The following is a 27,672-nucleotide window of genomic DNA, read 5'->3' on the forward strand; positions in this document are numbered from 1 at the left end:
CTCCGATTCTCCTGGCCCCTCCCTCCTGTCGAGTGCCCCCACAGCAAGCAGCTTGCTATGGGGCACCTGAGCTGAGACGCGGCTTCCTGTGTCCATTCAGACACGGCACTGTGGTTCAGCCCCGCCCCCTCTCTCTCCTGATTGGCTGACTTTGATCGACAGCAGCGGGAGTCAATGGCGCCACTGCTGTGTCTCAGCCAATCAGGAGGGAGAGTTCTGGATGGTCAAGGGACTCGTGGACAGAGATGAGGCTCAGGTAAGTATTCAGATGGGCTCAGGGGGGCTACAGCACACAGAAGGTTTTTATCTTAATGCATAGAATGCATTAAGATAAAAAAACATCTGCCTTTACATCCCCTTTAATCTTTCGTTCATCCCTGTGACTGCATCTGTCTACATTACAATAATGACGTTTTTATTGGTATCTCGTTGCAGTGTACGGCTGCCTATTCCAAGTTTCCTTGCAGGCGTTTGACAGCCTTAGCTGTCCATGTATTTCTGTGAGCTGTTTAGAGGGGGGCATTTCCATTTCCTCCACTCAGTTCTCAGATTACACTGGTTTCTCCTCTTTATTCTGTGCAGTGTGTGACCTCAGATCCTCGCCACCTTCCTTCTCAAGCTCAAAAATAGCCCTTGGTTCATGTGTTTTAGGAAGTTGCAGAGAGAAGGCTGCAGATAAAACAGGAACAACTTATGTAGGAGGATTTGTTTAATCTCTGTGTATTACCCTGAGGACACTCACTTCACTAGGTGTATGTAAGAGATTACAACCACTTTACGCCTGAGCCCAGCCGTCTAGCTACATCTGAAATCAGCCCAGCAGACTAGCTGGCATTGGTGGTGTTGCCATAGATCAGGGATCTGCAATTAGCGGACCTCCAGCTGTTGCAAAACTACAAGTCCCATCATGCCTCTGCCTTTGGGTGTCATGCTTATGGCTGTCAGAGTCTTGCTGTGCCTCATGGGACTTGTAGTTCTGCAACAGCTAGAGTTCCGCTAATTGCATATCCCTTCCAATAGAAGAATGAATGCACCATCCATCATAACATTCAAAAATGACCTATTCTACCTTTCTGCATAAGTGACATGGAGGGCTGGCCAGTTACCCGACAAGGGCAACAAGAACTGGTTTTAGCTAAATGCAATTTTAAACAAGGATCACTATCACTGCTAAACACTGCCATTCCCCTATGTTGGATTTCAGGGGGCTGACACAAATCGTAAGTCCTAGCCATGATAAGATGAAGAGCATGAGCAGGGAGAGCTTACACGTTGCATGTACTTTTCACAGAAGGAAGCACACAAGTCACTAGCACATATGTTGCACAAGGCACACAAGAATGGCACACATTTTTATAGCTGGTTCTACACACACCTTCAGGTCGAGACGCTGTAATATTGTGGGGTACGCAGGAAAGTCCTGGAGAGAAAGAGTCAAATCATCTTATCCCCAATATCTGACAGCTTTCATAACCATATACCACCTCTGCTAAACACCTTTTCATTTTATCAGTTCATATTAGTGCAATCAGTTACTGGCAGCCTGATCTGAAACTTCAGCAAGTGGACAGAAGATGTAAACTCCTATGTAGACAGAGAGTGCCAACAAAATTCACAATAAGACCTATACAGCTTCAAGTGTCACCTGCTTGTTCACCGATTCGTAAATGAGAGATGGGGTTCTCACCTACTCCTGTAAGCTGCCCGAAGTCGTGTACACACGATCGGATTTTCCGACAACAAAATGTGGATTTTTTTCCGAAGGATGTTGGCTTAAACTTGTCTTGCATACACACGGTCACACAAATGTTGGCCAAAAATTCAGAATGTGAGAACGCAGTAATACGTACAACAAAACAGAAAAAGGAAGTTCAATAGCCAGTGCAGCTCCTTCTGCTTGATTCTGAGCATGTGTGAACTTTTGTGCGATGGACTTGTGTACACATGATCGGATTTTCCGACAAGTTTAGTTGGCGGAAAATTTAGGAACCTGCTCTCACACATTTGTTGGCGGACTTTCTGACAACAAGTTCACATCCAACATTTTCAGTCGGAAAATCCGACCGTGTTTACGCGGCATAACAGTTTTTATCTTTTTTTTGCAACCCAGCAGGCTGCACGAAAAAACCCCCAAAAAACTGTTGGCTACAGTCGGAGACACTGTACTAACCATGCAAGGTAAGTTCAGCGATCTCCCCCCTGAGCTGGAGAATACTCCGAACTCAAAACACTCCGATCAGCGCCATTGCCTGAGAGCGCTGATTGGGAGTCGGTCGGCTGTTTGTTTTCCAGGATGCACATCTGATAGAGGCCAACCAAAGGGCTGGCTTCCATCTGACAGACCGACATATACATGGGCAGAATGTCGGCCGTTTAAAAACAAAAAACAAAAAAAAAACGTCAAATGTCTCCTGACATTCTGCCTGTGTGTACCCAGCTTAAAATCTCCCCCTCCAGCACCTGGTGCCTAAAAGCATTCTAGACTAAATCTGTCCATACTTGGTTCCATTTTTTTCATTCAGCCAGTGGAACATTCTAGGTGAATGTGGGAATCTTCTCGGCTGTGTCATTGTATTCTAACAGCAAGGAGACTCCCCTACCGTCAGAACACACTGATCAGCGCTGCAGCTGGATGGCTGCATGCACTGATCAAAGATACATTTTCGAACAAGCTGGTTCATAAGAAATTGATCAATAAGATTGACTTCTCGTTATTAGAAACAGTCAATCGTCTGCATGCACTGATCGAAGCAAAATTTTCCAACAAGCCGGTTCATAAGAAATCGGGCCATAGATCAACTTCTCAAGAAAAGGAATGGCCATAGATGAATAGATGGATTGAAATGCATCCGGTTCCTGCTGAACAAAAAAAAACTAAACGGATTCCCCCATCGACATAGTCAAGGTGGATGAGGGAATCCTCCCTGTTGCGTCATTGTATTCTGACAGCAGGCATCCCCTATTGTCAATATACACTGATCAGCACTGCAACCAATTGGCTGCATGTGCTGATCGAAGCAAAATTTTCTAAAAAAACTTCTCATGAAAAGGAGCAGCCATAGATGGATGAAAATTTGTTTGATTCCTGCTGAACAAAAAGAAAAAAAACTGAACTGATTCTCCCATCCAGAGACTCAAGGTGAAAGAAGGAATCCTTCCCACTTCACTATTGTATTCTGACAGTGGGCATTCCCTGCTGTCTGATCAGAGCTGCAGCCAACTGAAACATGAACGTTGGTTCATGGGCAATCCAGTGATGGATTGACTTCTCATGAATGGGAACGGCCCTAGATGGACTGAAATTCAGCTGGTTCCTGCTGAAAAAAAAAAAAAAAAGAAACGATTCCCCCATCCATGAGATGGATGGGGGAATCCTTCCGCTGTGTCATTGTATGCTGACAGTGGGCCTCCCTTGTTGTCAGTATACACTGATCAGTGCTGCAGCTGATTGAAGCAAAACTTCCCAAGGTGGTTTAGGAGAAATCGATCGATAGATTGACTTCATGAACGGGAACGGCCATAGATGGATCGAAATTTAGCCACTACCTGCTGAACCTACCGAATTTCCATCCATATAAGGCCAGCTTTAAAGTATTGTGCAGTGAAATAGAGCCTGATGGCGTTTTTCCACTGGGAGGCAAATACCCTTTACTGAAGCAGAAGATACTACAAAGACATATTTAGGCAGTTATATTACAATATATATTTGCTAAGTTTAATATAGGCCTGATTTTAATGTCTGCCTAAGCTTTGTTAGTAGCTGATCAGTTTAAAACTTTTTTTTTTTTTTGCCTTCTAGGAAAAAAGAGTGAAAAGAAAAAATGGTAATTGCACAGAAAGTGAAGATTTCGTCAGGGTAAAGTGTTGGTCAGGCTGTATTTCCGGCATCACCACTGCCGGTTCCCCATTGAGCATACGGGATTGTGCGCCAAGCTAAATAAATTTAAATCCATCTGAGATGACCTCAGCACTTGGGGGGGGGGGGGGGGGGGGAATGAGGGGAATAAAGTGGCGGTTTTGGGATGCTGCCATATAAAACAGCTCAGTCTGGAATAATCTGCAATACAAACTATTTCCATGATGTCAGTGTGTCCCCGCAGTGCTCCAGAGTGACATGTCTGCAAGGAGACAGAAGAAATGGCATTCGATATGGCGGCTAGGCTACCATTCAATGTGAGCACACAGAGCAGCGATTAAATGTCCAGACACAATAGGGACCACTAAGAAGAAAAACATTTTTTACAATTTATTATAAGCATTTATACGTCAGTGTGCAAACCAAGGATGGTGTGCAAAGTGCAGGATTAAATATTAACCCCAAAAAAATTTCAGCTACAAATAAAGTGAAATCAGCTTGCTTTAAAAAAAAAAAAAAAAGTTTACAAAAAGTACCATTTATTGCAGTAATGTATTCCATATTAATAATTATTATACACAGCAGGCAGTTATACTTGAATCAGTCCTGCTGTTGTCTTCCACCAATTACCCCGCCTAGCAGCACTCTGAGCCTATAGAAGGAATAGCAATCGGAGCCAATCAGGTTGGATATTACTTTGCTTGTCAGCCTAACACTGAATGGGCTTATGAGATGTGAGAGCACAAGGGTGACCTCATGAATCTACTTCTTCTTCTTCACTATTCAATCAATGGATAGGGGGATGAAAGGTGACTGTGGAAGCAGAACTTTGGCTACTTTCACACTAGGGCGTTGGCGGTAAAGCGCCGCTATTTTTGCAGAGGTTTTTGCCGCTAGCACTTTTAACCCCTGCTAGTGGCCAAAAAGGGTTAAAACAGACGGCAAAGCGGCGCTTTGTCAGCGGTACTGCCCATTGATTTCATTAGGCAGGGGCATTTTAGGAGCGGTGTATACACCGCTCCTACAGCGCTGCAACGACGCGGCTTGCAGCACTTTTTTTTTACCGTCCTGCCAGCGCACCTCTCGGGCTTTCACATTGGAGTGAAAGGAGAGGCTCTTTCAAGGCACTTTGCAGGCCCTATTTTGTAGCGTTATAGCGCCTCCGTGTGAGAGTAGCCTTAATCATCTTTTTACTACATTTGGTTGTGTGGTGGGGAGCGACTAGCGACAACAGTCATATGACTGACCTGGTCATTAGTTTTGAAGTCTTTATTAGTTGGTACTATCGCATTTAAGGATGTAGTCCCCCCCCCCTTTTTTTCAGAACAAATAGTATAATCAAGTTGGCTACTGGACATCATTCATAAAATGCAAATCTTTATGAGCTAAATATAGAAACACAACTGTAACAAGCTAACACAGCCAATAAAGATTTGCATTCGATACCAAGTAGCTTGACTCTATTATTCGTTCTTCTACTCAATTGTGGAGGCATCTCAGCCAGAGCAGCAGTTCCTGGCACAAGAAGTTGCATCTGCGGTCAAGCATGGGTATTGTGTTTTTTTCCTTACCACTTTTTTAGTACTACCGGTAGGAGAAGTGTTAGGTCCAGACTGCCAACTCTGAAAAGCCTTGCATAAGGGTACAATGAGCAGGACTAACATTTGTTGGCAGCAAAACCTGATGATTCAGCTCATTTTACCCTTACGTAAGGCTTTTCAGGGGACGTAGACTGGATCCAGCAACAAATCTTTGACTAAGCCCTGAAGAAGAGGCGAGTATCTCCTAAAACTCGTTGGCAGTATACTAACAACAAACTAAAAAATGAAGCATTGAGTTGTATGACGGTTTGCACTGGGTACGCCTCACCACACAATGTAAAAACATTCATCTGATGAATGACGCCCCCATCAATATCAGGAGTGCAGCAGCTTAGGACGAAATCACCCAAAAAAGGCAAACTACCAAAAAGGGAGAATTCCTGACCATCTACCAGATTGTTTTCCTATCAACTATCACAAGGGCGGATAACATTGCTATATTTTTGGGGGGTGTTGAACTGTGCACAATTTTGCAGCCATAAAGAGTAGAGTATACATAGGGGGCATATAACGGAGATCCTCAGAGGGTGGTTTTTGAGTTCCACTGTAGATTTAAGTAATTTGCAGATCATCATTGCTCTTTGCCAGCGAAACTTAAAGGAAACTTTGGGTTAAGAGAGAAGCTTTTACAGTCTTACAAAGCACAGTAAAGATGAGCATTCTATGGGAAAGGAAGAGAGGATTGGCTGAGAAAATCTGGGAAAAGCAAGGAGTTAGCTGTAGTTAAAGTGCATATACAAGGCTTGTATGACTCTGAAGCCAATATATCCATATACTGACTAACCATCACTATCTGTAGCAGTAGCCCAATGAATTATACTTTTTGTTTCAACATGCTTTAGGGCAATGATGGGCAGGGAATCCAATACACAGAAAGGGGCAAGACTTTTCTTTACTTAAATTTTTTTCACCTTTTTGCAGGTAAAATGTAATGTGTAAAGCATTGCACCCGCAATCAGCAGATCTAGGGTGCAATGCCGGCTCAAGCTGGTTCTCAGGATAGCTGTGTGCTTGTACCTCAGATACAGGCAGGCAGTTACTTGAGAGCAGGAAGATCAATGAACTATGAGAGCGTTCCCCAGTGCCCTCCTAGTTCATTGAGAATTACAAGTCATCAGCCGCAATTGCTCATGGTACTTGTAGTCTACTCATTCACAGGAAACTGTGAATGAATGATGCAACCATATGGGCAGAGCCCCACATGACCACTCCATTTTCAAATTGTGACAAGGGGTGTGGGGGGGATTCCCATCCCACTGTCACAATGGGGGATCGGGGGTCTGCGGGAACTGGAGCACAGATAACATGTTACAAAAGGTGAACCTTTCCTTCAAATCAATTTTTTAGTATGGTATGTTTGACATGATACACCACTGTATTATGTTTTCTCAAGCAAATATTTTTTTAGGATTGTGCTGCAAAGTTCCTTGCCTGGAGATTCTGCCAGTAACAGAACTTCCACTCATTTGGTGGGCCACTGGGCTGTCTATCGGATAGACCTGATATCGGATAGACCCGATAGGCAGTCCAACAGCCAGCTGAAGGAGCACATGCGGCAGGCGGACAACGCTGCTGCTAATCATGAGGTTGTGGCCTAGTGTTGTCACTCTGTAACAGGAAGTATTTTTGGCAGAATCCGTTGGCAAGAAACTATTTTCTTTTAAAAAAACTGTATGTGGTAGGACATGATATATTACAAATAGTTATAGAGTTTACATAAACTTTAATGGAATGGTGTGCTCAGTAGTCTATATCCACTAAATAGCAGCTTCTGGAGTAGCAGCAATTTTGCAGTGGAAGACACAAAGATTGGTAAAACACTATATTATACTTGTGTCTGTGTGTATATTAGCGTCATGTACAGGTCTGGTCTAAGTCAGAAGGCCCAATACTTTTACACTTGAGAATGTTTATATCTGTGGGCAAGAAGCACAGCAGGGAACACACGTAGAAAAACATTCTAATTGCCTGGATTCAGTAACTGAGCACGGATAGGGCATGTGCATTCTGTAAACACAAGGCTGACAAATATGTGTGCGCGGAGTGTCCTTACCTCCTGCAGCTGCTGTATGTGGATCCGACACGTCTCAAGATCGCTGTCTCCAGGAACCACAATAACTCCCAGTGGGAGAGCTGCAATCACCAGAAAAGAATTAAAACTTGGGAAAAACGGGGATAGAATTAAAAAGGATAAAAAGGGAGGGAGAGCAGAATAAATAGAGGAGGCGAGAAAAGGGGAGACCGAGGAGAACAGGGGGTGGACAGAAGTGGCAGAAATGAAGGGTACCAGGCAATGCTTTAAACAGGAAAGAACATTTTTTGCTCAAATTTCTGCTCATCCTGATATATACTATATAAATAAACGGCCTATTAAAGTATACCTTCCACTCTGTTAAAGGTCGGCTTTTTAAGTGACCCCACCATCCTTACTTTAATGCAGCATACAGTTTTAAAAAAAATATATATAAGGAGATAAAATTATAAAAAATATATTTACCCCTCCTGAGGCTTCAATGTGCAGGGGGTGGCATTTTTTTTTTGCTAACACAATCCCGAGGAATGATGAGTGCTCTGAATCTCACAAGTAGTGCTGGGAGTGTATTCTTGGTGAGATTTGGAGCACTCTAGATTTTCCGGATCTCGCTAGAAGAAGGATGATGTCACCCTTGCCTAAGCAATGTGAGCGGAAGAGTTAGGAAAGGTGAGCAAACCATCCAACTACCCCTATAAAGGTTTGTTTTTAATTTGTATGCTGCCCTTCTAAAAAGAAAGGGGGTATTTAAATAGCAGACCGTGCATTTAACTTGCTTTAAGGGACATGAATTACAGGCTGCCATTCTAAAACAAGTGTGCAGCCAGTGATGTTCAATAGGTTTATTTATCAATGTTTTAACCCAATTAGAAAAAAAGTTGTGATGTCAGTAGACTCCCCGCCCACCTCTACACTCCCCTTGTCAATATGCATTTTCTCCTGTGCATTTCTTACACTGAACTTCTGCTATGATCACTAACATCCAGTCAAAACCCACAAAAGTCCCCACATGACTTCAGCGTGCCAAATCATGCTGAGGCGTGGAACAGCCAATCCTTGCAGAGCAGCAGAAAGAAAGGGGTGGTGAGGGAATTAAAAAATAATGCATGTCTCTTAGGCTAGTGCACGAGATATGTAAATCGCCCGTCACTCCCAGCAAGGGGGAGGATTTGACAAAGTTTTTCCTCTGTTTGTCAAGATTTATCTCACTGAACAATAAAAGAGGATTGCTCAGAGCTGGATTAACTCTTTGTGGCAAGACTGGGCTCAAATGATAGGAAATCTTATACTCTACATTACGACATAAAAAAAAAAAAGGAGACTTTAGTTCTGATTTAATAAACAAGCTTCAAAAGATGGCCATTCATGGATGTAAATTCGGCCAGTTCAGCAGGAACCAGCTGAATTTTGATCCATGCATAGACAGGCTGGTTGTACACAAATCGATCTATAGAGTGACTTGTTTACAACCAGCAACCAGTGGGTTGAATGAAAGAAAAGGATATGTATATGGCCATCCTAAGAGTCAGAGCTTTCATGTTTTTTTTCAGGGTCTGTGACATGCTTACTAGAAAGGGGTGTTCATGATGATGACTGGAAGTTTTCATCTTTAAATATAATTGAGCAGTAATAGCAAGAGCAGTAAAATTCAGTTACAATTTAAAAAAAATGCTTTGTTTAGAACAGAGTTCCCCTTTAAGCCATTTACTACGGATTAAATATATTTTCATTTTTAGGGCTTTTTTTTTTGTAACTTTACCATTTTTCAATGGCTTTAGTTGATTCTGAACTTAATTGTTAACCCATTTGTCAGTTATAATTGTCAACCCTGTATAACATGACAATTTTAAGTAGAATTATGCCAAAAAATAACAAATAAAATATAATGCTATCAGTAGCATTTTTCCCCCTCTGCAGTACATTGCACATTAGAGTGGTTGCCCTGTGGACAAGGTAGATTTAGATTGACTTTAAAGCCCAACTCCAGGAAACCTGAAAATTCTCCCTTGAAATGGGGCAGCCGCACTGCAAGAGTTAACTGCTCATTTAGGTCTATGAGGAATATAAACAATTTTACATACATACCGATCCTCTGCTCCCGCAAGCTTTGGTAGTCCCTTGGCATCCTCACACCCAGTGAAGGGGTATGAACCGTGCATCGGTCTTGAAGACATTAAAGTGATAATAAAGTCTCTTTTTTTTTTCTTTTTATACTTACCTGCTCTGTGTAGTGGTTTTGCACAGAGCAGCCCGAATCCTACTCTTCTTGGGCCCCTCGCCGGCTCTATTGGCCCCTCCCCCCTGCGCAGTGCCCCCACAGCAAGCAGCTTGTTATGGGGGTACCGATCCGAGCCGCAATTCTGTGTGTCCATTCAGACATGGAGCTGTGGTTCGGCCCTGCCCCTTCTCTCTCCTGGCACCCCTACTGTATCTCAGCCAATCAGGAGGGAGAGTCCCGGATGGCCGAGGCACTTGTACATATTGCTGGATCGAGATGGGGCTCAGGTAAGTATTAGGGGGGGGCCGAGGGACTGCGGCACACAGAATGTTTTTTATCTTAATGCATAGAATCACTTTAAGATCTTAGACAGCTGAAGCATAGCGGAGAAGACGCTGTTGGGACTGATCTAGCAGTGGGGAAGAGTGGAGTAAAATGAAAGTAAATCTACTTTTCATGCCCCCTAGACCTAAACAAGCAGAATTTTCAAGTTTCCTAGGATTGGGCTTTAAGTTACACTTATTAAGGAGTTGCAGCAACACTGGTCAGCCAGAACATTATTACCACTGACAGGTAAAGTGAATAATATTATTTCATTATCTAATGACAATGGCACATAAAAGTGGGAGGGATAGATTAGGCATCAAGTGAACATGTTGTCCATGAAGTTAATGATTTGAAAGCACAAAAAAAATGGGCAAGTGTAAGGATTTGCGGTACTTTGACAAGGGCCAAATTGTAAAGGCTAGACAAGTGGCTCTGGGCATCTCCAAAACTGCAGCTCTTGTGGGATGTTCCTGGTCTGCAGTGGTCAGGCCAAGCATAAGTGGTCCAAGGTAGGTGAACTTGTGACAGGGTCATGGGTGGCCAAGGCTCATTATGCACGTGGGGAGCAAAGGCTGGTCCATGCAGTCCGATCTATGTTGAAGATCTACTTTAGCTCAAATTGCTGAAAAAGTTAGTGCTGGTTACAATACAAAGGTGTCAGAACACACAGAGCATCACAGTTTGTTGCATATGGGGGTGGGTAACTGCAGAGTAGTCAGGGTGCCCATGCTGATCAGTGTCCTCAGCCAAAAGTGCCTGTAATGAGCAAGTAAAACAGAACTGGACCACAGAGCAATGGAAGAAGGTGACTTGTATACCTTCAGAGTCTAGTGGAGTCCATGCCTTGACGGGTTATGGTGGGTGGTCATAATGTTAAGGGCTGATCAGTGTATATTTTATTTTGCAAAAAAATATATATAATATATAATCAGGTGTCAGCCTTTATCACTGAACCTGCACTATAATGAAACAGTGACAATTCTGATTTCCTTTCCTCTGCCTTCCTAGAAAACCCTGTTTAACAGAAGCGAGAGTTTCTGGGCATAAAGGGTAAGAGGACTTATTCTGATATAGAAATGAACAATGTAAGTGATCACAATAACAAAGAAAAGATGTACCATGAACATAAGACCTATGAACAATAAAGGACAGGTACAGTTACAGTGAAACGGATAAAGGACAAATGACCACAATACTCACAGGCTTCCTTTAGCTTCTCCTTGTCATAGTGCAAAGCCTCATAGTCATGCATGGAGATGCGATTAACACGAAGGCGCAATCTATCAGGGACCAGCTGCTGACTGGAGACAGACAGACACAGACAAATTCAGAAGATTTGTTAAATCGCAACCAGGCTTGTATATGGTTCTCTAGACCCACAGTAATGATGGGGCCAGGTCTTTGCATGAGTGACCCTATATGCACGACTTGCAGCGCCGTGACCTGCCGCGACCTCAGCGGCGACTTGCAAAACGACTTCTGTATAGAAGTCAATGCAAGTCGCCCGAAGTCGCCACAAAAGTAGTACAGGAACCTTTTTTCTAAGTCGGAGCGACTTGAGTCGCTACTATTAGAACGGTTCCGTAGTACAGAACGGAGCGCGACTTGTCAGGCGGCGAAGTCGCCTGGACAAGTCGCCCCTGTGTGAACCGAGCCTAAAATATAACTAAAGGCAAAACATTTTTTTTTTTGTTTGTTTTAGATAGAGGGGTGATAGATTAGAACACCTGTAATTTTTTTATTGCTTTTTGTGTGCCCGTTAGGAAGAGTCACCCTCCCTATTTGTCGCGTTAACCATTATCATTGAAAATGAAAGTAAAAGATCCAAATGTTGTCCTCTGAAAAAGAATATTGGAAAATATGACAATGGGGACACTAGTTCTGGTGACCTGGGGGTCCCCAAGAGATCCCCTTAATCTTAATTTGCAGGGATTTCCTTTCACTTCCTGTTTGGCTAAGGGACAGGAAGTGAAGGGAGTACTCTTCAACGGGACAAAGGAGGCAAAAAAAATAAACCCTACATGGGTTATAAACCTCCCTTACTCTACTCAAAATGAAAAAAAAAAAAATAGATTTTTGCCTATAGTTCTACTTTAAAATGCGTTTTTTTTGCTGTAAACTCCAATACAAACACAGACAGCCATAACATTCGGGACGCTGTGTAAAACCTACATAAAAACAAAATTAAATGATTTGTAAATCTCATTAACCCATGTTTTATTCACGATAGAAAATGTATTATTTTATTCACAATAGAAAACTGTGAAAATGTACCAGTTTAAGAAAAGAAATATGATAATTTTAAAAATGAAAGGAGCAAAACGTCTCAAAAAAATTGGGACAGGACAACAAAATCTGGCAAAATAAGAGGTGCTAAGAAGGAAGCGCTGGAAAAACATTTTGCAACAGGTCAGTAAAATGATTGGGTATAAAGGGCATCTTATAGAGTCAGAGTTGTCTCAAGAGTAAAGATGGGCCAGAGGTTTATCAATCTGTGAAAAGCCGCATCTAAAACGCGTCAAACAATTTCAGAATAATGTTACTCCATGTAAAATTGCTTACTCCATGTAAAAGACTTCTGGTGAAATCTCTATGTTCAAGGGACAAGACCAAAATGCAATATTGGATGCCCGTGATCATCTGGTACTCAGACCTCCCTGCATTAAAAGCTGTCATGATTCTGTGATGGACATCACTGCATGGGCTCAGGAATACTTGCAAAAATAAATGTCTGAACACAGTTTGCCATGCCATCCAAAAATGCAAGGTAAAGCTCCTTCATGCAAAGAAGAACCCATATCTGGACATTGGTCCAGAAATGCTGCTGTCTTCTCTGGACCAAAGCGCCTATAAAATGGTCTGTTGCAAATGGGAAACATTTTCTGTGGTCAGGCAAATCAAAATGTATTTATTTTTCATTTATTTATTATAAATACTTACATAGCTCCATCAATTTACGCAGCACTTTACACATATATATTGTACATTCACATCAGTCCCTGTCCTCAAGGAGCTTACAATCTAAGGTCCCTAACACACATTCATACATACACATACTAGGGCCAATTTAGAGAGGAGCCAATTAACCTACCAGCATGTTCTTGGAGTGTGGGAGGAAACCGGCGTGCCATTAGGAAACCCTCGCAGGCACAGGAAAAACGACCCTAGTGCTGCTATTTTACATTCCTTTTGGCAATCATGGGGGCTGCATCCCCCGGACTAAATAGGAGAAGGAGCATATGGCTTGTAAGCACGCTGTTCAAAAACCTCCATTCCTGATGGTGGTGCATTAGTGTTTATGGAATGGGCAGCTTGTACATCTGGAAAGGCACCAACCAATGCTGAAAGATATATCCAGGTTTTGGAGCAGCATATGCTCCCATCCAGGTGACATCTTTTGTCGAGGAAGGCCTTGCATATTTCAGCAGGACAATGCTAAACTACATACTGCATCAATAACAGCACGACTTTGTAGTTGAAGAGTCCAGGTGCTTAACTGGCCTGCCTGCTGTCCAGACCTTTCACCAATTGAAAATATTTGGCGCATTCCGAAATGAAAAATTCCACAAAGAAAACCCAGGACTGTTGAGTAGTTAGAATCCTATAGCAGGCAAGAATGGGACAACATTGCTCTCCCAAAACTCCAGCAACTGGTCTCCTCAGTTCCCAGACACTTACAGAGAGTAACACCATGGTAAACATGGCCCTGTCCCAACGTTTTTGGGATGCGTTGCTGCCATCAATTTTAAAAATGATCTTATTTTTTTCTTAAAATGTTATGTTTTCTCAGTTTAAACATATGATATATTTTCTATTGAGGGAAGGGACTGATATGAAATGGACAACATATATGTAAAGCACTGCATACACTGACAGCACAATCTAAGTACCTTTAATAAATAACAAATATTGTGAAAAAACAATGGTTTTATGAGATTTTCAAATCATTGCATTCTGTTTTTATGTAGATTTTATACAGTGTCCCAACTTTTTGGTAATTGGGTTTGTACTACTTGCCCAGTTTATCCAGAAAGAATTAAAACGTTTTGGCATAAAGCAGAGTTCCGCCATTTTATTGATTTTTATTTTTTTTTTACAAATACTGCACCTGCTGACTTTTAAAATATGGACACTTACCTGTCCAGGGCGCCCACGATGCATGATGTCAGCACCCGAAGCCGATCTGTCCCTCGGCTGACAGGGGGGGGGGAGGGGAAGTGGCGTAGATACCCGTGGGTGGCTTGGATATCTATGCCTGGAAGTGGGAGCAAAATACCTGTATTAGACAGGTATATGCTCCCCCCTCCCCTCTGAAAGGTGGCAAATGTGACACCGGAGGGGGGGGGGGGAGGAACCAGAAAAGCGCAAGTTCCATTTTTTGGTGGAACTTCGATTTAAGTTTGGCTCTCTCCCTTATCTGAAAATCTGATATTTTCCTGATGAACAGGGATAGGCTGGGTTTGTTACTGTCTAAACCCAGTTTGGCAAAACCAGTGAAAAGTTGTCTCATGATTGGACCCTCGCTGACTGATTCAGCTGTGAGCAGGGCACTCCTCGCCCCGCAGCTGCATGTACGCAAAGTGGCAGGCATCCTCTTGACCTGATATGGCTAATGTCATTGGCCTAATATGGCCATGTGGCAATATAGGTCAATGAGGTCACAAGCATTCCAGCTCCTTTGTGTATGTGCAGCTGCGGAGTAGGAAATGCCCATCATCTAAGTGATCAAACCTTTAGAGAATTGAAAACACAATTTTTGATCGTAAAATATATCAAATAATATTCGCTACTGAGAATACATGATTATTGAAATTACCCTATTATCTACTAGAGATTAGATTTGTTAACGGTTACATTTATCAGGAAACCACTGCATATTTTGAGACATATATCTGAATCAGGAATATGGCAGGGAGATCTTACAGTTGGGAATATCCAAGACATAAGAAGTCATGGACTGCCTCAGCTCTACCTTGAACCAAAATAATGTCTTGAGTAGGCTGACCCTTTAAACCAGTGTTTCTCAACTCCAGTCCTCAAGGCGCCCCAACAGGTCATGTTTTTAGGTTTTCCATTATTTCACAGGCAATTTGATCATTTTCGCTGCCTTGGTAATTAACCACAGCCATTTCATCTGAGGGAAATCCTGAAAACATGACGTGTTGGGGTACCTTGAGGACTGGAGTTGGGAGACACTGCTTTAAATGAATTTACATGACTTTCACATTGTACTTGATTGACGGACCATATTTACATGACTATTACAGATTTGTATATTATCCTTCTAGTGAAGCCCTTCTCAAATGTTCTTTTATCACTGGGGAACCAATAAATTAACTCTCTGGTCCCAAGAAACCCCCACTAATAATTATTTGAACTACAGCTCAGGGTACATTAGCATGATGGTCAGTGGGGAGAATGCTTCTTACATTGGTGGTCAGGGGAAGAACCTCCCCTTACAGGTAGCCAAAAGCTAATTAGTATTAAGTACCTTATCGGGGAGGCAGAAATTGCTCATTGATCTAGGAACTCCTAGCAACCTCAGAAATAACCCTAGGGCCCCATGGAATCCTTTTTGAGTAAGGCTGCTCCAGCAGATGGCTGTATTTTACTACACTCTCTCAGCCTCCCTGCGCAACATCTTGAAAAAAAAAATGGGGGTTGATTGTTGAAAGTGCAAAATCTGGTGCTGTGCATGTTAGCCAATCAGCTTCTGACTTCAGCTTGTTTAGTTAAGCTTTGACAATAAAACCTGGAAACTGCTTGGTTTCTATGCAGAGCTGCCCAGATTTTGCACACTTTCGTTTTAGTAAATCAACCCCATGGTGTGCAGCTACTAAGGAAAGACATCTTTACTATGGCTTTGTGAGAGTAGCTGGAGAAGAAAGGTACTGTGCAAAGTCTCTGATTGACTAAAAAAAGCCATTAAGTTACTTAATGACCAATGACTACTTGGAATTTAAATGACAATTTACTGTGGAGTTGCTGTTTGCTGTTTTGTAAAGCATGTTCACAAAAGAAATGTCACTTACTAAGGCAGATGGACAGATGTCCTCCTCTTTGTCTTCTGGATAAGGTTGGCCTGGTTACGAAGACTAATCTTCACTACAGAGGGTCCTAGTTTGCACGGTTCCCCATCCACCTGCATAGGAATAGATTTAAACGTCTGCAGAAGAACCTCACGGCACTGGTGCAAGCGCTCACCATGACCTCCAACCTGCAGAGCTGCCTGTGGACAAAAGTGAGAGATAGAATAGATTAAGGTGCATGTGTGACCATAAACCTGAAGATCTTTGTCAAGTATTGCGCGTGGGGAGAGGTCTGCAGTTTCCAATTTGAACAATGATCCTATACAACTTTGCTCTCTGTCATACAGAGGTAGTACATGTAAAGAAAAGGTAAAGACTGTTTGATAACATCAGAGATTTCCCACCATGTTCCTGTGGTATAATCTTCTCCTTGCGACTAGGGATGAGCTCAGGCGTGTTCGCATGGAACACGTGCAGAGCCCGCCAGGAAGTGAGCGCAGCGCTGCGCTAATCACAGGCAGTGAGACATTGCCTGATCTCTGCAGCCACGCATCGGGGCAATGTCTCACTGCCTGTGATTAGCGCAGCGCTGCGCTCACTTCCTGGCGGGTTCTGCACGTGTTCAATGCGAACACGCCTGAGCTCATCCCTACTTGCGACCATAAGTCCCCCTGGGTGTTCTCCATAGGCTTCTGGATGGGTGTCCTCTCTGGCCTAAAGGATACATGGAACATAGTCACATCTCCCACTATGTCCTCCCTGGATAGAAAGAAACCCACCTGTGCCATCACTTTGTATTGATGACCATATCCCTTACCACACTCTGGACTGACAGAGGCATTCTGCAATCAAATCCTGCTGCACAGTGCTTCCACCAAAATAACAACCGTTATAACCCACCAGGATTCAAAGAGCACCCCAACATTCCTGTACACTGACATGCAGACATATTTCTCTGAAATATACAGAGTCGACACAGTGGCAGACATATTTACCAAAGGGTTCTCAAGCAAGAACCTTTTTTGAGGACAAGCAGAACACCCACACACAACCCAAAAGGAAAATCAGACGTAGCCAGGTGATTTAGAGACTTTTTGCACTATTTTAGGTGCAACTTGTAGTACAGTTAGGGCTGCCACCTGTCCAGGATTCACCCGGACAGTTTGGGTTTTGAATCATGTGTCCGGGTTTCAGTCCACCTGAAACCCGGACACATTTTTCAGACCAGGCTGTGGCTCCCCGAGTAACCGAGATAGTCGTACACAAATCTGTTGCCGCTGCGGGAGGCTGTTTGCGGGGTCGGGTTGGCATCACTGAAGGGCAGGGTGATGATGCCAGCAGCAGCAATTTAGCCACGCGCTCTGGGCACTACATTACTTCCCCCCCCCCCCCCCCCCCCCTGGGGCACCCAAATGTGTCCCAGGTCTTTTATAATCCTTTAGTGTTTACTGCATACTTCCCAACATTTTGAGATAGAAATGAGGGACGCCTACTAGCAAACGTATGTAGGCATAAGACACGCCTCCTGACACACCCCCTTAAAGAAGAATTAACCAGGAAAAAAAGGTTAATTAAATCCACAAGGGCTTTTTTTTAACACCACTATTCCTTTATATTGGCTTTTAAAATGTACAAATGCAGCAATTTAGAAATTGGATGAAAGGTTTAGAACTGGGAACTATTTTTTGAAAGATAAAAAGTGTATTTTATATGCAACTATATAGATCAGACCAAAATAAGGGACAAAATGAGGAGGAATGAGGGACAGAGGGACATTGCTCCAAATCAGGGACAGTCCCACAAAATCAGGGACAGTTGGGAGCTATGTTTACTGCAAAAAAAAAAAATAGCCCTGTGCCGCAAAAAGTGTTCAGGTTTGGCTTGAAGAAAAGGTGGCAACCCTAAGTACAGTAGTAGAATTGTGTGTTTTTGGCCCTATACAGTTTAAATGGGATGCCTAAAAAATAAACATACTATTTTAAACTGGATCTTCACTGCATCTGAGCACCACAAACAAAAACACTATTCGATTAATTTTGAATATTCAAAGCAAACTTCCCCATCCACCTATGCTTTATTTTGTTGAGCAATCCCTTTGAAAAACAACCCCCTAGCATTTCTGGCAGTGGCCATCTTGGGTAAGGGCAAATGTTTCATGTAGCATTTACTTCCTGGAATCCATCTACCCTTCGCTCAATCATGCATGCATGAGAGTGCGCTTAGCTGATAAAACCCCTTCCCTTCTCCTTCCTTCCTGAAGACTCCTGGGATGTATGACATCATTTGCTCAGGCAAGAAACCAGGAAGTAACTGAAGATATGAAAAAAAATGTAAACAAGTAAATATGATTAACTTTACAATTTACTAATGCTACCAGCATGAGGATTAAAAATAATCAATGTAGATTGCGAGAGTGAAGTTCCACTGTAACCACTTTGTTACAGGGCACTTCCCCCACTTCCTGCCCAGGCCGATATCCAGCTTTCAGTGCTGTCACATTTTAAATGACAATTGAGCGGTCATGCAACACTGTACCCAAACACGTTTTTTATGATTTTGTTCCCACAAATAGAGCTTTCATTTGGTGGCATTTGATTACCACTGGGGGTTTTATTTATTTTTTTGTTAAACAAATAAAAAAAGAGACTGTTTCAGTTATAAAATTTTGCAAATAAGTACGTTTTCTCATGATGAGGCACTAATATGCAGCAATGATGGGCACTGAAAGGTGGCACTGATGGGCAAACATGGGTGGCACAGATGGTCACTGATAGGCGACACTGCAGGGCACTGAAAGGTGGTACTGATGGGTAGCACTGATGAGGTGGCACTGGCAGGCATTACTGATGGGCACTGATTGGCACCTATAACGGGCACCGATTTGCATCCCCGATGGTCATGGATGGGCATCCCTGGTGGGCATCCTTGATGGGTCCGCACTTATAATCAATGCTCTGATTATCCGCGTAGACCCCCGTCAGGAGAGCCATCTTGTCAGCGCGAATAGCGGAAAAGCCGATAGACGGCACTTCCTGTTTACGATGTGACCAGCTGTGATAGGACGCCTACGTCTACGCCTACGTCACAGGCTCTTTACTAAGATCAGAGATGCCGTATGACTGGCGCGAGTGAGCAACTCATCCTGCTGGATGTCATAGGACGTCCAGGTAGGATAATGAATCCACTCTGTGACCGTCATATTGCTATATGGTGGGTGGGAAGTGGTTAAAGTGGTTGTAAAAGCAGAATGTTTTTCATTTTGATGCATTAAGATGAAAAGCCTTCTGTGTGCAGCAGCCCACCACAGCCCCCCCCCCCCCCGCCCCCCTAATGCTTACTTGAGCCCATTTCTATCTAGTGATTTTGTCAGAGACTAGGCTACCCAGGACTCTCCCTTGTGACTGGCATTTAAAGTGAGTGAGCCAATAAGGAGAGAGAAGGGGGGGGGGGGCTAGCCAGGGCTCTGTGTCTAAATGGACACACAGAGCTGCAGCTCAGTTCAGATGCCCCCATAGCAAGCTACTTGGCAGGAGGGAGGGGCCAGGAGTGCCAACTGGGGACCTGAGAAGAGGAGGATCAGGGTTGCTCTGTGCAAAACCACTGCACAGAGCAGGCGAGTATAACATATTTGTTATTTTGAAACACACAAAAAAACAAGACTTTAGTATCGCTTTAAGTAATTTTCAGACACTCTCATTAAAGTCCATGGGGCCAAAAACAGGAGATCCTGTCGCAAAGAAGCTCATGTACTTTTTTCAGCTGCACACAAGGGAGCATTGTCATGCTTCAGGAATTCCATAACAAAGCCCCTCAGGTGTGAACAAAGGTTTACAGCCAACCACCTGCAGCCCCCCCTAGACCAGCCCTTCTCAACACAAAGGAACGCTTCATATAACTTTCAGGTCCCAGGGAACCCATGTCAATAATTACTAAATATACAGTTCAGGGTACAATAATGTGGTGGTCAGTGATTCTAAAGCCTTAAGGTTTTTCACTCTTATGCATTGTATGCATTAAGGGGGACAAAACCTTTTTCGGAACTGAGCCTAATCCAGTCCAGCAATGTGCATGAGTACAGCGGTTCTCGCTGCCGTCTCCCTTCTCTTAGAGCAGATTGATAGCACTATAGCACAGACATGCTGTGACACGGGAACGGGGGTCTGTGTCAATAGACACAGACAGGGTGGCTCGGGAGTGAGCATGCATGGGTGCTCCCATGGAAAGTGGCTTCCTGTGGGAGCACCCGCTGAAGAGGAGGGGCCGGGGGGATCCACCGAAGAACAGGGGCCTGAAGAGAGGGCCGAGGGGCCCCAGAAAAAGAGGATTGAGGCTGTTCTTTTCAAAAGCATTGCACAGAGCAGGTAAGAATAGACATGTTTGTTATTAAACCTTGTTTTTAAAAATAATTAAAATAACACTTTTATTGGTGGCCAATGGGAAGAATAAGCCCCTTACACATAGCTTAAAAGATCAATGGTGTCATTGATAACTTACTTGATAGGCAAATATTGCTCGTTGCTTGAGGCCCCCCCCCCCCCCCAAGCAATACCTAGAGCATAGCTCCCAACTGTCCCTGATTTGGAGCAATGTCCCTCATTCTTCCTCATTTTGGTCTGATCTATATAAATGTATATGAAATTGACTTTTTATCTATCAAAAAGTGTTTCCCAGTGCTAAACCTTTCATCTAATTTCTAAATTGCTGCATTTGTAAATTGTAAAAGCCAATATAAAGGAATAGTAGTGGTAAAAAAAAGTACTTGTGGGTTTAACCAATCTTGTTTTTTTATACAATTCTCCTTTAAAGGGGCGTGGCAAGGGGTGTGTCCTATGCCTGCATACTTTTGCTAATAGGTGTTCCTCATTCCCATGTCAAAAAGTTGGAAGGTATGCCTAGAGTAGTGATGGTGAACCTTGGCACCCCAGATGTTTTGGAACTACATTTCCCATGCTGCTCAACTACACTGCAGAGTGCATGAGCATCATGGAAAATGTAGTTCCAAAACATCTGGGGTGCCAAGGTCCATCATCAGTGGCCTAGATCAGGGATATGCAATTAGCGGACCTCCAGCTGTTGCAAAACTACAAGTCCCATCATGCCTCTGCCTCTGGGTGTCATGCTTCTGGCTGTCAGAGTGTTGCTATGCCTCATGGGACTTGTAGTTCTGCAACAGCTGGAGGTCCGCTTTTTGCATATCCCTGGTCTAGAGGAAGCCCAGGGTTTCACAGAACTGTGGTTCAAAAAGGCTACTCTAAGACAAATGACCCACCAGCCCTCCATTCCCACCCAGCTACATGCACTGTATACCTCTCTAGATTTACACGCAGCCACACACTGCTCCCCAAAACTGGTGAAGACCGCCTCCCAAAACAAAATGACCCATACACTAATTACAACAGCATGTCCACCAGAATGGAAAACGTAAAAGAGAAGAAAAAATTTTATGTCTGTACATATTAAGGACTTTTTAATGCATCTCGGTTTCCGCTCAACGTTCAACGGTCAATCTTTTGTTAGTACGAAACGCAAAAACTTTAGAAAGAAAGTACAACTGAGTATTACATCTCCCCAGCTCTGACAACCAATAGCAGCACTGCCATCTAGTGACAGCAGCTACTCGCTGACTTCACCTAACGAACATACTGTAAAGACGAAGGAATCTAGCCTGTATTAGGTACTAGTGTTTTAATACATACAAATGACATAGGCAAGCTATTGATTGCATATATAAAACACATGGCACAACCACAGATAGCTAATAAGGCAAACTATGGTCTTTTTAGTGGTCTTTAACACCATACTTCTGAAAGCTGAACTGCTGGCTGAGGTTAATGACACAGCTGAACGTAGCTCTTTATTCATTATTAAATGCATTACATTTCGTAAAATATAACTAATGCAGGTAATCACATGTGACTTGGTATTAGCCTTTCGCAATCACCTGTACAGCAGCCCCTAGACAGGGAGAATCAATTAGGAGTATGCATGCATGACAAAGGAGCATATGGAAAGGAGAGCAGAGTGAGGAGGGAGATGACCTTCTCACTCTGCTGCTGCTCTTTCACTGACACTGCCGTATACCTTCTACAGTCTACAGCTGTAAAAGAGAAAGTCATGTCAAGTGTGTGACTGTGCTGTGTGCATCTCAGAACAGGATAGACTGAAACACAAATCCTTTGGAAGATAAAACATGTTCTATATCTGTAATTCTGTGTATTTAGCTGTTTGCCTAAAGTTCATCTTCAAAGCCTAATTCAAACAATCTTAGACAGTAAGGGGTGCATTTATAAAAAAAAAATACTGCAGAGCTATTCAACCTTTAAAACAGAATGTAGAATCGTTTCTGTGAGATTGGGGGCTAAATGGAATGCTACTAGGTTATTTTCACTACAGGGCGAATATTATTTATATAATTCATACAGGACAGAGTGAATCAGAAAATACCACGTTATGGCCACTAGATGGGGCTGAGGATCATAGAAAACAAATAATATGCTCACCACCTCCATCTAGTGGCCATAATGCAATATTCTCCCCCAACTAGTACTTTTTATGAATTAGCGTGGAGAGAAAAGAGCCGAATAACTTTTGATTTTGCTGCCATTAGCACATGATGACTGCAGTTTCACAGGATAAATAGCTCTGCAATTTAAAAAAAAAAATAGAGTCCTATATTTAGAGGGGAGATATATCTTTTGACACTATAGAGAGCGCAAGAGAGATACACAGTACATAGTATTTTACTTCAATGAAGAAACTGATGTGAATAGCCCAACTGGCTCAGCAAAGTGTTGAGGAGGTGTACTGGTCCTGGATAAATGTAACCTCTTCCCACCCACGTAATGTAAATGTGTGGCAGCAAAAAGGGAAATTGAGCCTTTCGGCTTCATTTCCCGGTTCCCTACTGCGCATGCGCGAGTCGCGCTGCGCAATAAGGACGGTCCCCGCTGCCTCTGGGATCTGTGTGTTTCCCAGCAGGCAGCGGGGCACTTGCGGAAAGGGGCGGGCACTTGCGGAAAGGGGCGTAATCTACGCCCCTTTCCGCAGAGAGCTATCCCGGAAGTGGGTGCAGATACCTGTACTGTACAGGTATCTGCACCCCCCTCCCCCCTGAAAGGTGCCAATTGTGGCGCCGGAGGGGGGGAGGGTTCCGATGAGCGGAAGGTCCACTTTAGGGTGGACCTCCGCTTTAAAAAAAAAAAAAAATTAATTTAAAATACTAATATTTATTTAAATAAATAAAATAAATACAAATATAAATATTCCATATTTACATGAAAAAAAAAAATGCAATATTTGTTTTAGTCCTAACCATAATAAATAGGAAAATATGTAAAACCACAACACAGATTCTTTAAGCTGACAGTACCAGTGATGCCATAGTGAAGCCGATCACTTCGATGCATCCATCATCGTGTCTCTGAGGTTCGAAGTCATGGTGCTCCCCAGGATTTCCCCATGGCATGGTGCCTGCACAATACCTAGTGAAATAATATATAGATTAAGAATAAGAATAATAACACTATGTGCAGCAAGAGCATGAAATAAAGGAGTAGATCTTGCTAGTCACAGAATCTCATTTTATCACCTGGCCCAGAAAAATGATAGCAGGAAGCTGATTGGTCGTTTGGGGTATCAGAAACATTATTCATTAATAGGTTCCTATATGGAAACGCAGCTTAGGATAACAGGCAAGCACACCCTGGGCAGCGGAGTTCAAATATAGCGAATGTAAACATCTATTTCACATTATCCTGCTGATTACATTGCAAAAAGGGTTATAGACCTACGAGGGGAAAACAAAGACTACAGCTGCCCATAGAAATCACACTTGGAAAGGGTTGGGTCAGAGCTGGTTACATTCCTCCGTGTCAAGATAAGTCCATAAATATCATAAAGTTCAAAAACTCAGGTGAGGCAGCACTCTTAGCACGGAAGGGCCTCAAAGAAAACCTGGATACAGGAAGGTAGATAGAAATCAAAAGTGTCACATCAAAGGTTTAGGCGTTCAGGAATATTTATTTTATTTTAAAAATCTGATGGAAACATGTTTCAGGGGCTACAAAATGACCCCTTCATCATCAGATGTGGTTCACTCCTATGCGTTTTGCAGATTTGCAGTCCATTTAGCACTAGTTCCTGTGGGTCATCTATGCAGTTTCCACCAATGTTTTTTTTTGGAAAGATGCAGGGACTTCAGAGCTAAGAGAATGCAAACAATTGCATACTTTTGCAAACAAGTGTGATGCATACTAGCTCATTATGCCTTACAGCAGGGGTGCCCAACCAGTGGCCCGTGGAGCCCTCTGATGTGGCCCGCGACCTCTTTCTGTTGGATGGCAGATTGGCAAGCCCAGATCATGGGTTGCAGACCCGCAATTCCAGAGCATATGTGTTGTTAATGAAGCCGGCAAAGCAAGCAGCTGTGGAGCAGAGCTGTATAAGCTGACGCTTCCTTTATCGTCTCTTGCCACAGGCAGAGTGATACCAAATGCACGAGGAGATAACTGAATGGAAGACTGATATTAAAGGCCAGTTTATTACTAAAATTGCAGTGTATATATGGGTATATCTGCGCAGTGGTTACTGGGCTGCTTTCAAACTGATCCGCAGGTGCAGCACACCTTTAGGTTACCTGCACTGAGCCATAGACTTCTGTTATTACCTGCGGGTTTGGTGAGCTTTCAGAAAGTGCACAACACCAGAAGGATATAATAAAAGTCTATGGCAAAGTGTAGCTAACCCACAGGAAAGACACAGGTGCACTGCGCTTCATTAGTGTGAAAGGCCCCTTTCACACAATCGGTCCAACTCAATCAAACCCTCCATTCACCTCTATGAAATGGCAGAACAGATTTGGTTCCTTTTACACCCGCCTACCTCCAATCTGATTCGCAAAAAAAAAAAAAAAAAAAAAAAAAAAATCCCCTTCCATTAGGGAGGATCGGATCAGAGGATCCATAGAGTAGAGTGGGCTGTGTCCGTGTCCACTCTGCACGGACCCGTCATCCGCCTGCTCTGGCTCCCGGCCGGTTACCAAGATGCTTAAGTGGCCCCCACACTTCAAAAGGTTGGGCATCCCTGCCTTACAAGTTTGGAGGGGGTTACAACCGCTTTAATAGCCCAGTAATATATTTTTCATTAAATCCTTTCCAACTGTGTTTTTTTGCCTCCTTGTAACATCCTCCACGAGATCCCACCTTCTCCTTTTACCCCCTCATTTCTCTTATTTGGAACAAGCAGCGCCCATTAGTTGTGGTGAAGTGCTCTGCTCTATGCACATTACACATCTCATAGTCTATAGTCGATTTGGGGAGCAAACAAGAGAGCGTGGCTACATTTTTACATACAGGGGGATCATGGAGAATGAAGGTAGCCACCCTCTAACAGGAAGTCAGATCACAGCAGCAAAAAGGAATTTGGAGAAGGCAATACAAGGGACATTTTTGGGTTAAGAATACATACATGAACAGAATTTTTTAAAAGAGTTTAGTGTCACTTTAAGTGCTTTCCTTACTTACCGAGGGATGTTTAGAAACACCAAGCATTGTAACTTCAGCTCCTGAATTTTAGCTGTCAGGTCCTGGCCGTCACACTGTATATATATATAAAAAAAAAAAAAAAAAAGACATAAATAAAATTAAATAAAAAGTTTTACACTTGTCATAATCAGAGAACTTCGATACGCAGCAAATCACAAATCAAGTATTGTGTGTCCACCAAGTCATTTAACGTATAGATTAGGGTTACAATGCAATAAAATGTTCTGAGTGCAGCCATGTTTAATAGATATCTATATGTCCATGAATGCAGTCCCATCAAGAGGTAGAACTCTACTACACCTTTTTGTAAAGGTAAAAAAAAGATTAAGGATTAAGGGTTCATTCACACCTACATTGGCCTGAAGAGTGATCAGATTGCTGTTCAGAGAGCATTTGACAGGCCGGGAGGGAAAGCACTGTATCACCCCCACACCTCTTGATTTAAAGGCTTAAACCCTACACTAGTGTCCTGCAACCACATTCATTGCACACAGTTGTGGGGGCGCTTGCAGTGACCCCATTCACTTGAACAGTTCGCTCTTTGTAGGTGCTACACCTGCCGAAAGGGACAGGGAGTATAACTCCTGCCTTAGCTGAGAAGTAAAGCATGATGGCTGCAGCATGTATACACCCAGGCCTCTGCCACTAAAATGGGAGTGCTTGGGAGACAGTAAAAACATGGCTCAGCTGTGGAGTTTTACCACTCCTCATTAGTGTGAACAAGTCCTTAGGCAAACCTGTACTCTGTTTACATGGGGAAAATAAAAACATTTGCTATAAAAGCTGAATTCCAGGAATTCAGCTAATCATAAAAGTGAAGGCATACTATGAATTAGGTCCAAGGAGCAGCATGACATCTCCTGGACTCATCTATATTACATTTGACAGTTATACTGCACTCCCAGAATCTGGCGATCGCTGAATCTCCTATGAGACTGATGCTGATGATTCAGGTCTAAGCATCCTTAACATTAGAGTTGTGCAGCTGCTATGCCTGCCCCTCCCCTCCCTCTGCCCAATCACAGAAGCCTTTGTATTATGTGAACTCATTCACAAAATACAAAGGATTATCTGAATGAGCTGCTCCGTGTGCCTCTCTCTCATCTATCACAGTATATGCTCCAGCAGAACCATAAAGCTGTCAGATATAAATAATAGAGATACGCTCAGGAGATGTCATTCTCCTCATTGAACTCAACTCCTAGTGTGACTGCAGTTTTTATAAAGTGGCTGAATTCCTGGAATTCAGCTTTATTCCTCCCCCTCAAATAATACATACTCACATTTATGGTGCTTTTTTGCTGCTTTTTTTAGGTTTCTGTAGCAAAGTAAATACCCCAGACTTCCAGGTATAGAAGTGCATGCAAATTAGTACATGTGCACTTGAGAAACTCATAGCCTACAGGGCAACGTTTCCCGCACCTGATTGCTGAATAGATTGGCAGCAGAGGGAAAAAACACAAGTATGTGCTCCTGGGAAGGGGAAGATGAAACTTCTTTATTTAATCTGCATTAGCAAAGCACAGGTTCCTGTAAATACAGTAAAACCTTGGATTGCGAGCATAATTAGTTCCAGAAACATGCTTGTAATCCAAAGTACTTGTATATCAAAGCGAATTTCCCCATAAGAAATTAGGAAAACTCAATTGATTTGTTCCATAACTATTTATTCATAGGTCCTTAAGTTTATAGTCCATATAAAAAGATTATAGCAATGTGATTGTTGTGTAACCATAAAATGTCCATCCACAAATGGAAGCCTCCACAAGGGGATAAGAAGCAAAATACAGCCAGAGCTAAAGAGCATAAAAGAGAAGAGAGGCGCCTCTAAGTGTAGCAATATGGTTACATTTAAAGAGGAAGTAAACCCTGATGAGTTTACTTCCTCTTTCATTCCCTGCAAAGGCAAAGCATAATGGACTACTATGCATTGCTGATGGTGCCGCGCTCAGTGCGCCTGTGCGCCGCTGTATTTGGCGGTCCTGTCTTCGAGCAAATACCTATACGGTTTAGGAGATATTTCTTGGACCTACAGGTAAGCCTTAATCTAGGCTTACCTGTAGGTCA

The 27,672-nt window shown here is 43.0% G+C and overlaps 1 protein-coding gene across 6 annotated transcripts in view; it reads right to left on the reverse strand.

Moving 5' to 3' along the window:
* Positions 1–27,672, reverse strand: part of DGKZ (diacylglycerol kinase zeta) — a 341,151-nt gene that overhangs the window by 48,097 nt on the left and 265,382 nt on the right. For 5 of the 6 annotated variants that reach the window (XM_077461740.1, XM_077461769.1, XM_077461759.1 and 2 more), the window contains 6 exons: positions 25,585–25,658; positions 23,433–23,544; positions 16,067–16,263; positions 11,235–11,335; positions 7,511–7,590; positions 1,376–1,420 (listed from right to left, as the gene is read on the reverse strand). In XM_077461740.1, the coding sequence (XP_077317866.1) occupies positions 1,376–1,420; positions 7,511–7,590; positions 11,235–11,335; positions 16,067–16,263; positions 23,433–23,544; positions 25,585–25,658 (609 nt within the window). The remainder of the gene's footprint in view (positions 1–1,375; positions 1,421–7,510; positions 7,591–11,234; positions 11,336–16,066; positions 16,264–23,432; positions 23,545–25,584; positions 25,659–27,672) is intronic. The other variant, XM_077461730.1, reaches the window with a different exon arrangement.

This window comes from Lithobates pipiens, unplaced genomic scaffold (genome assembly GCF_037356315.1).
Source record: "Lithobates pipiens isolate NorthernLeopardFrog02 unplaced genomic scaffold, aLitPip1_a1.2 Scaffold_10, whole genome shotgun sequence".
Taxonomy (NCBI): domain Eukaryota; kingdom Metazoa; phylum Chordata; class Amphibia; order Anura; family Ranidae; genus Lithobates; species Lithobates pipiens.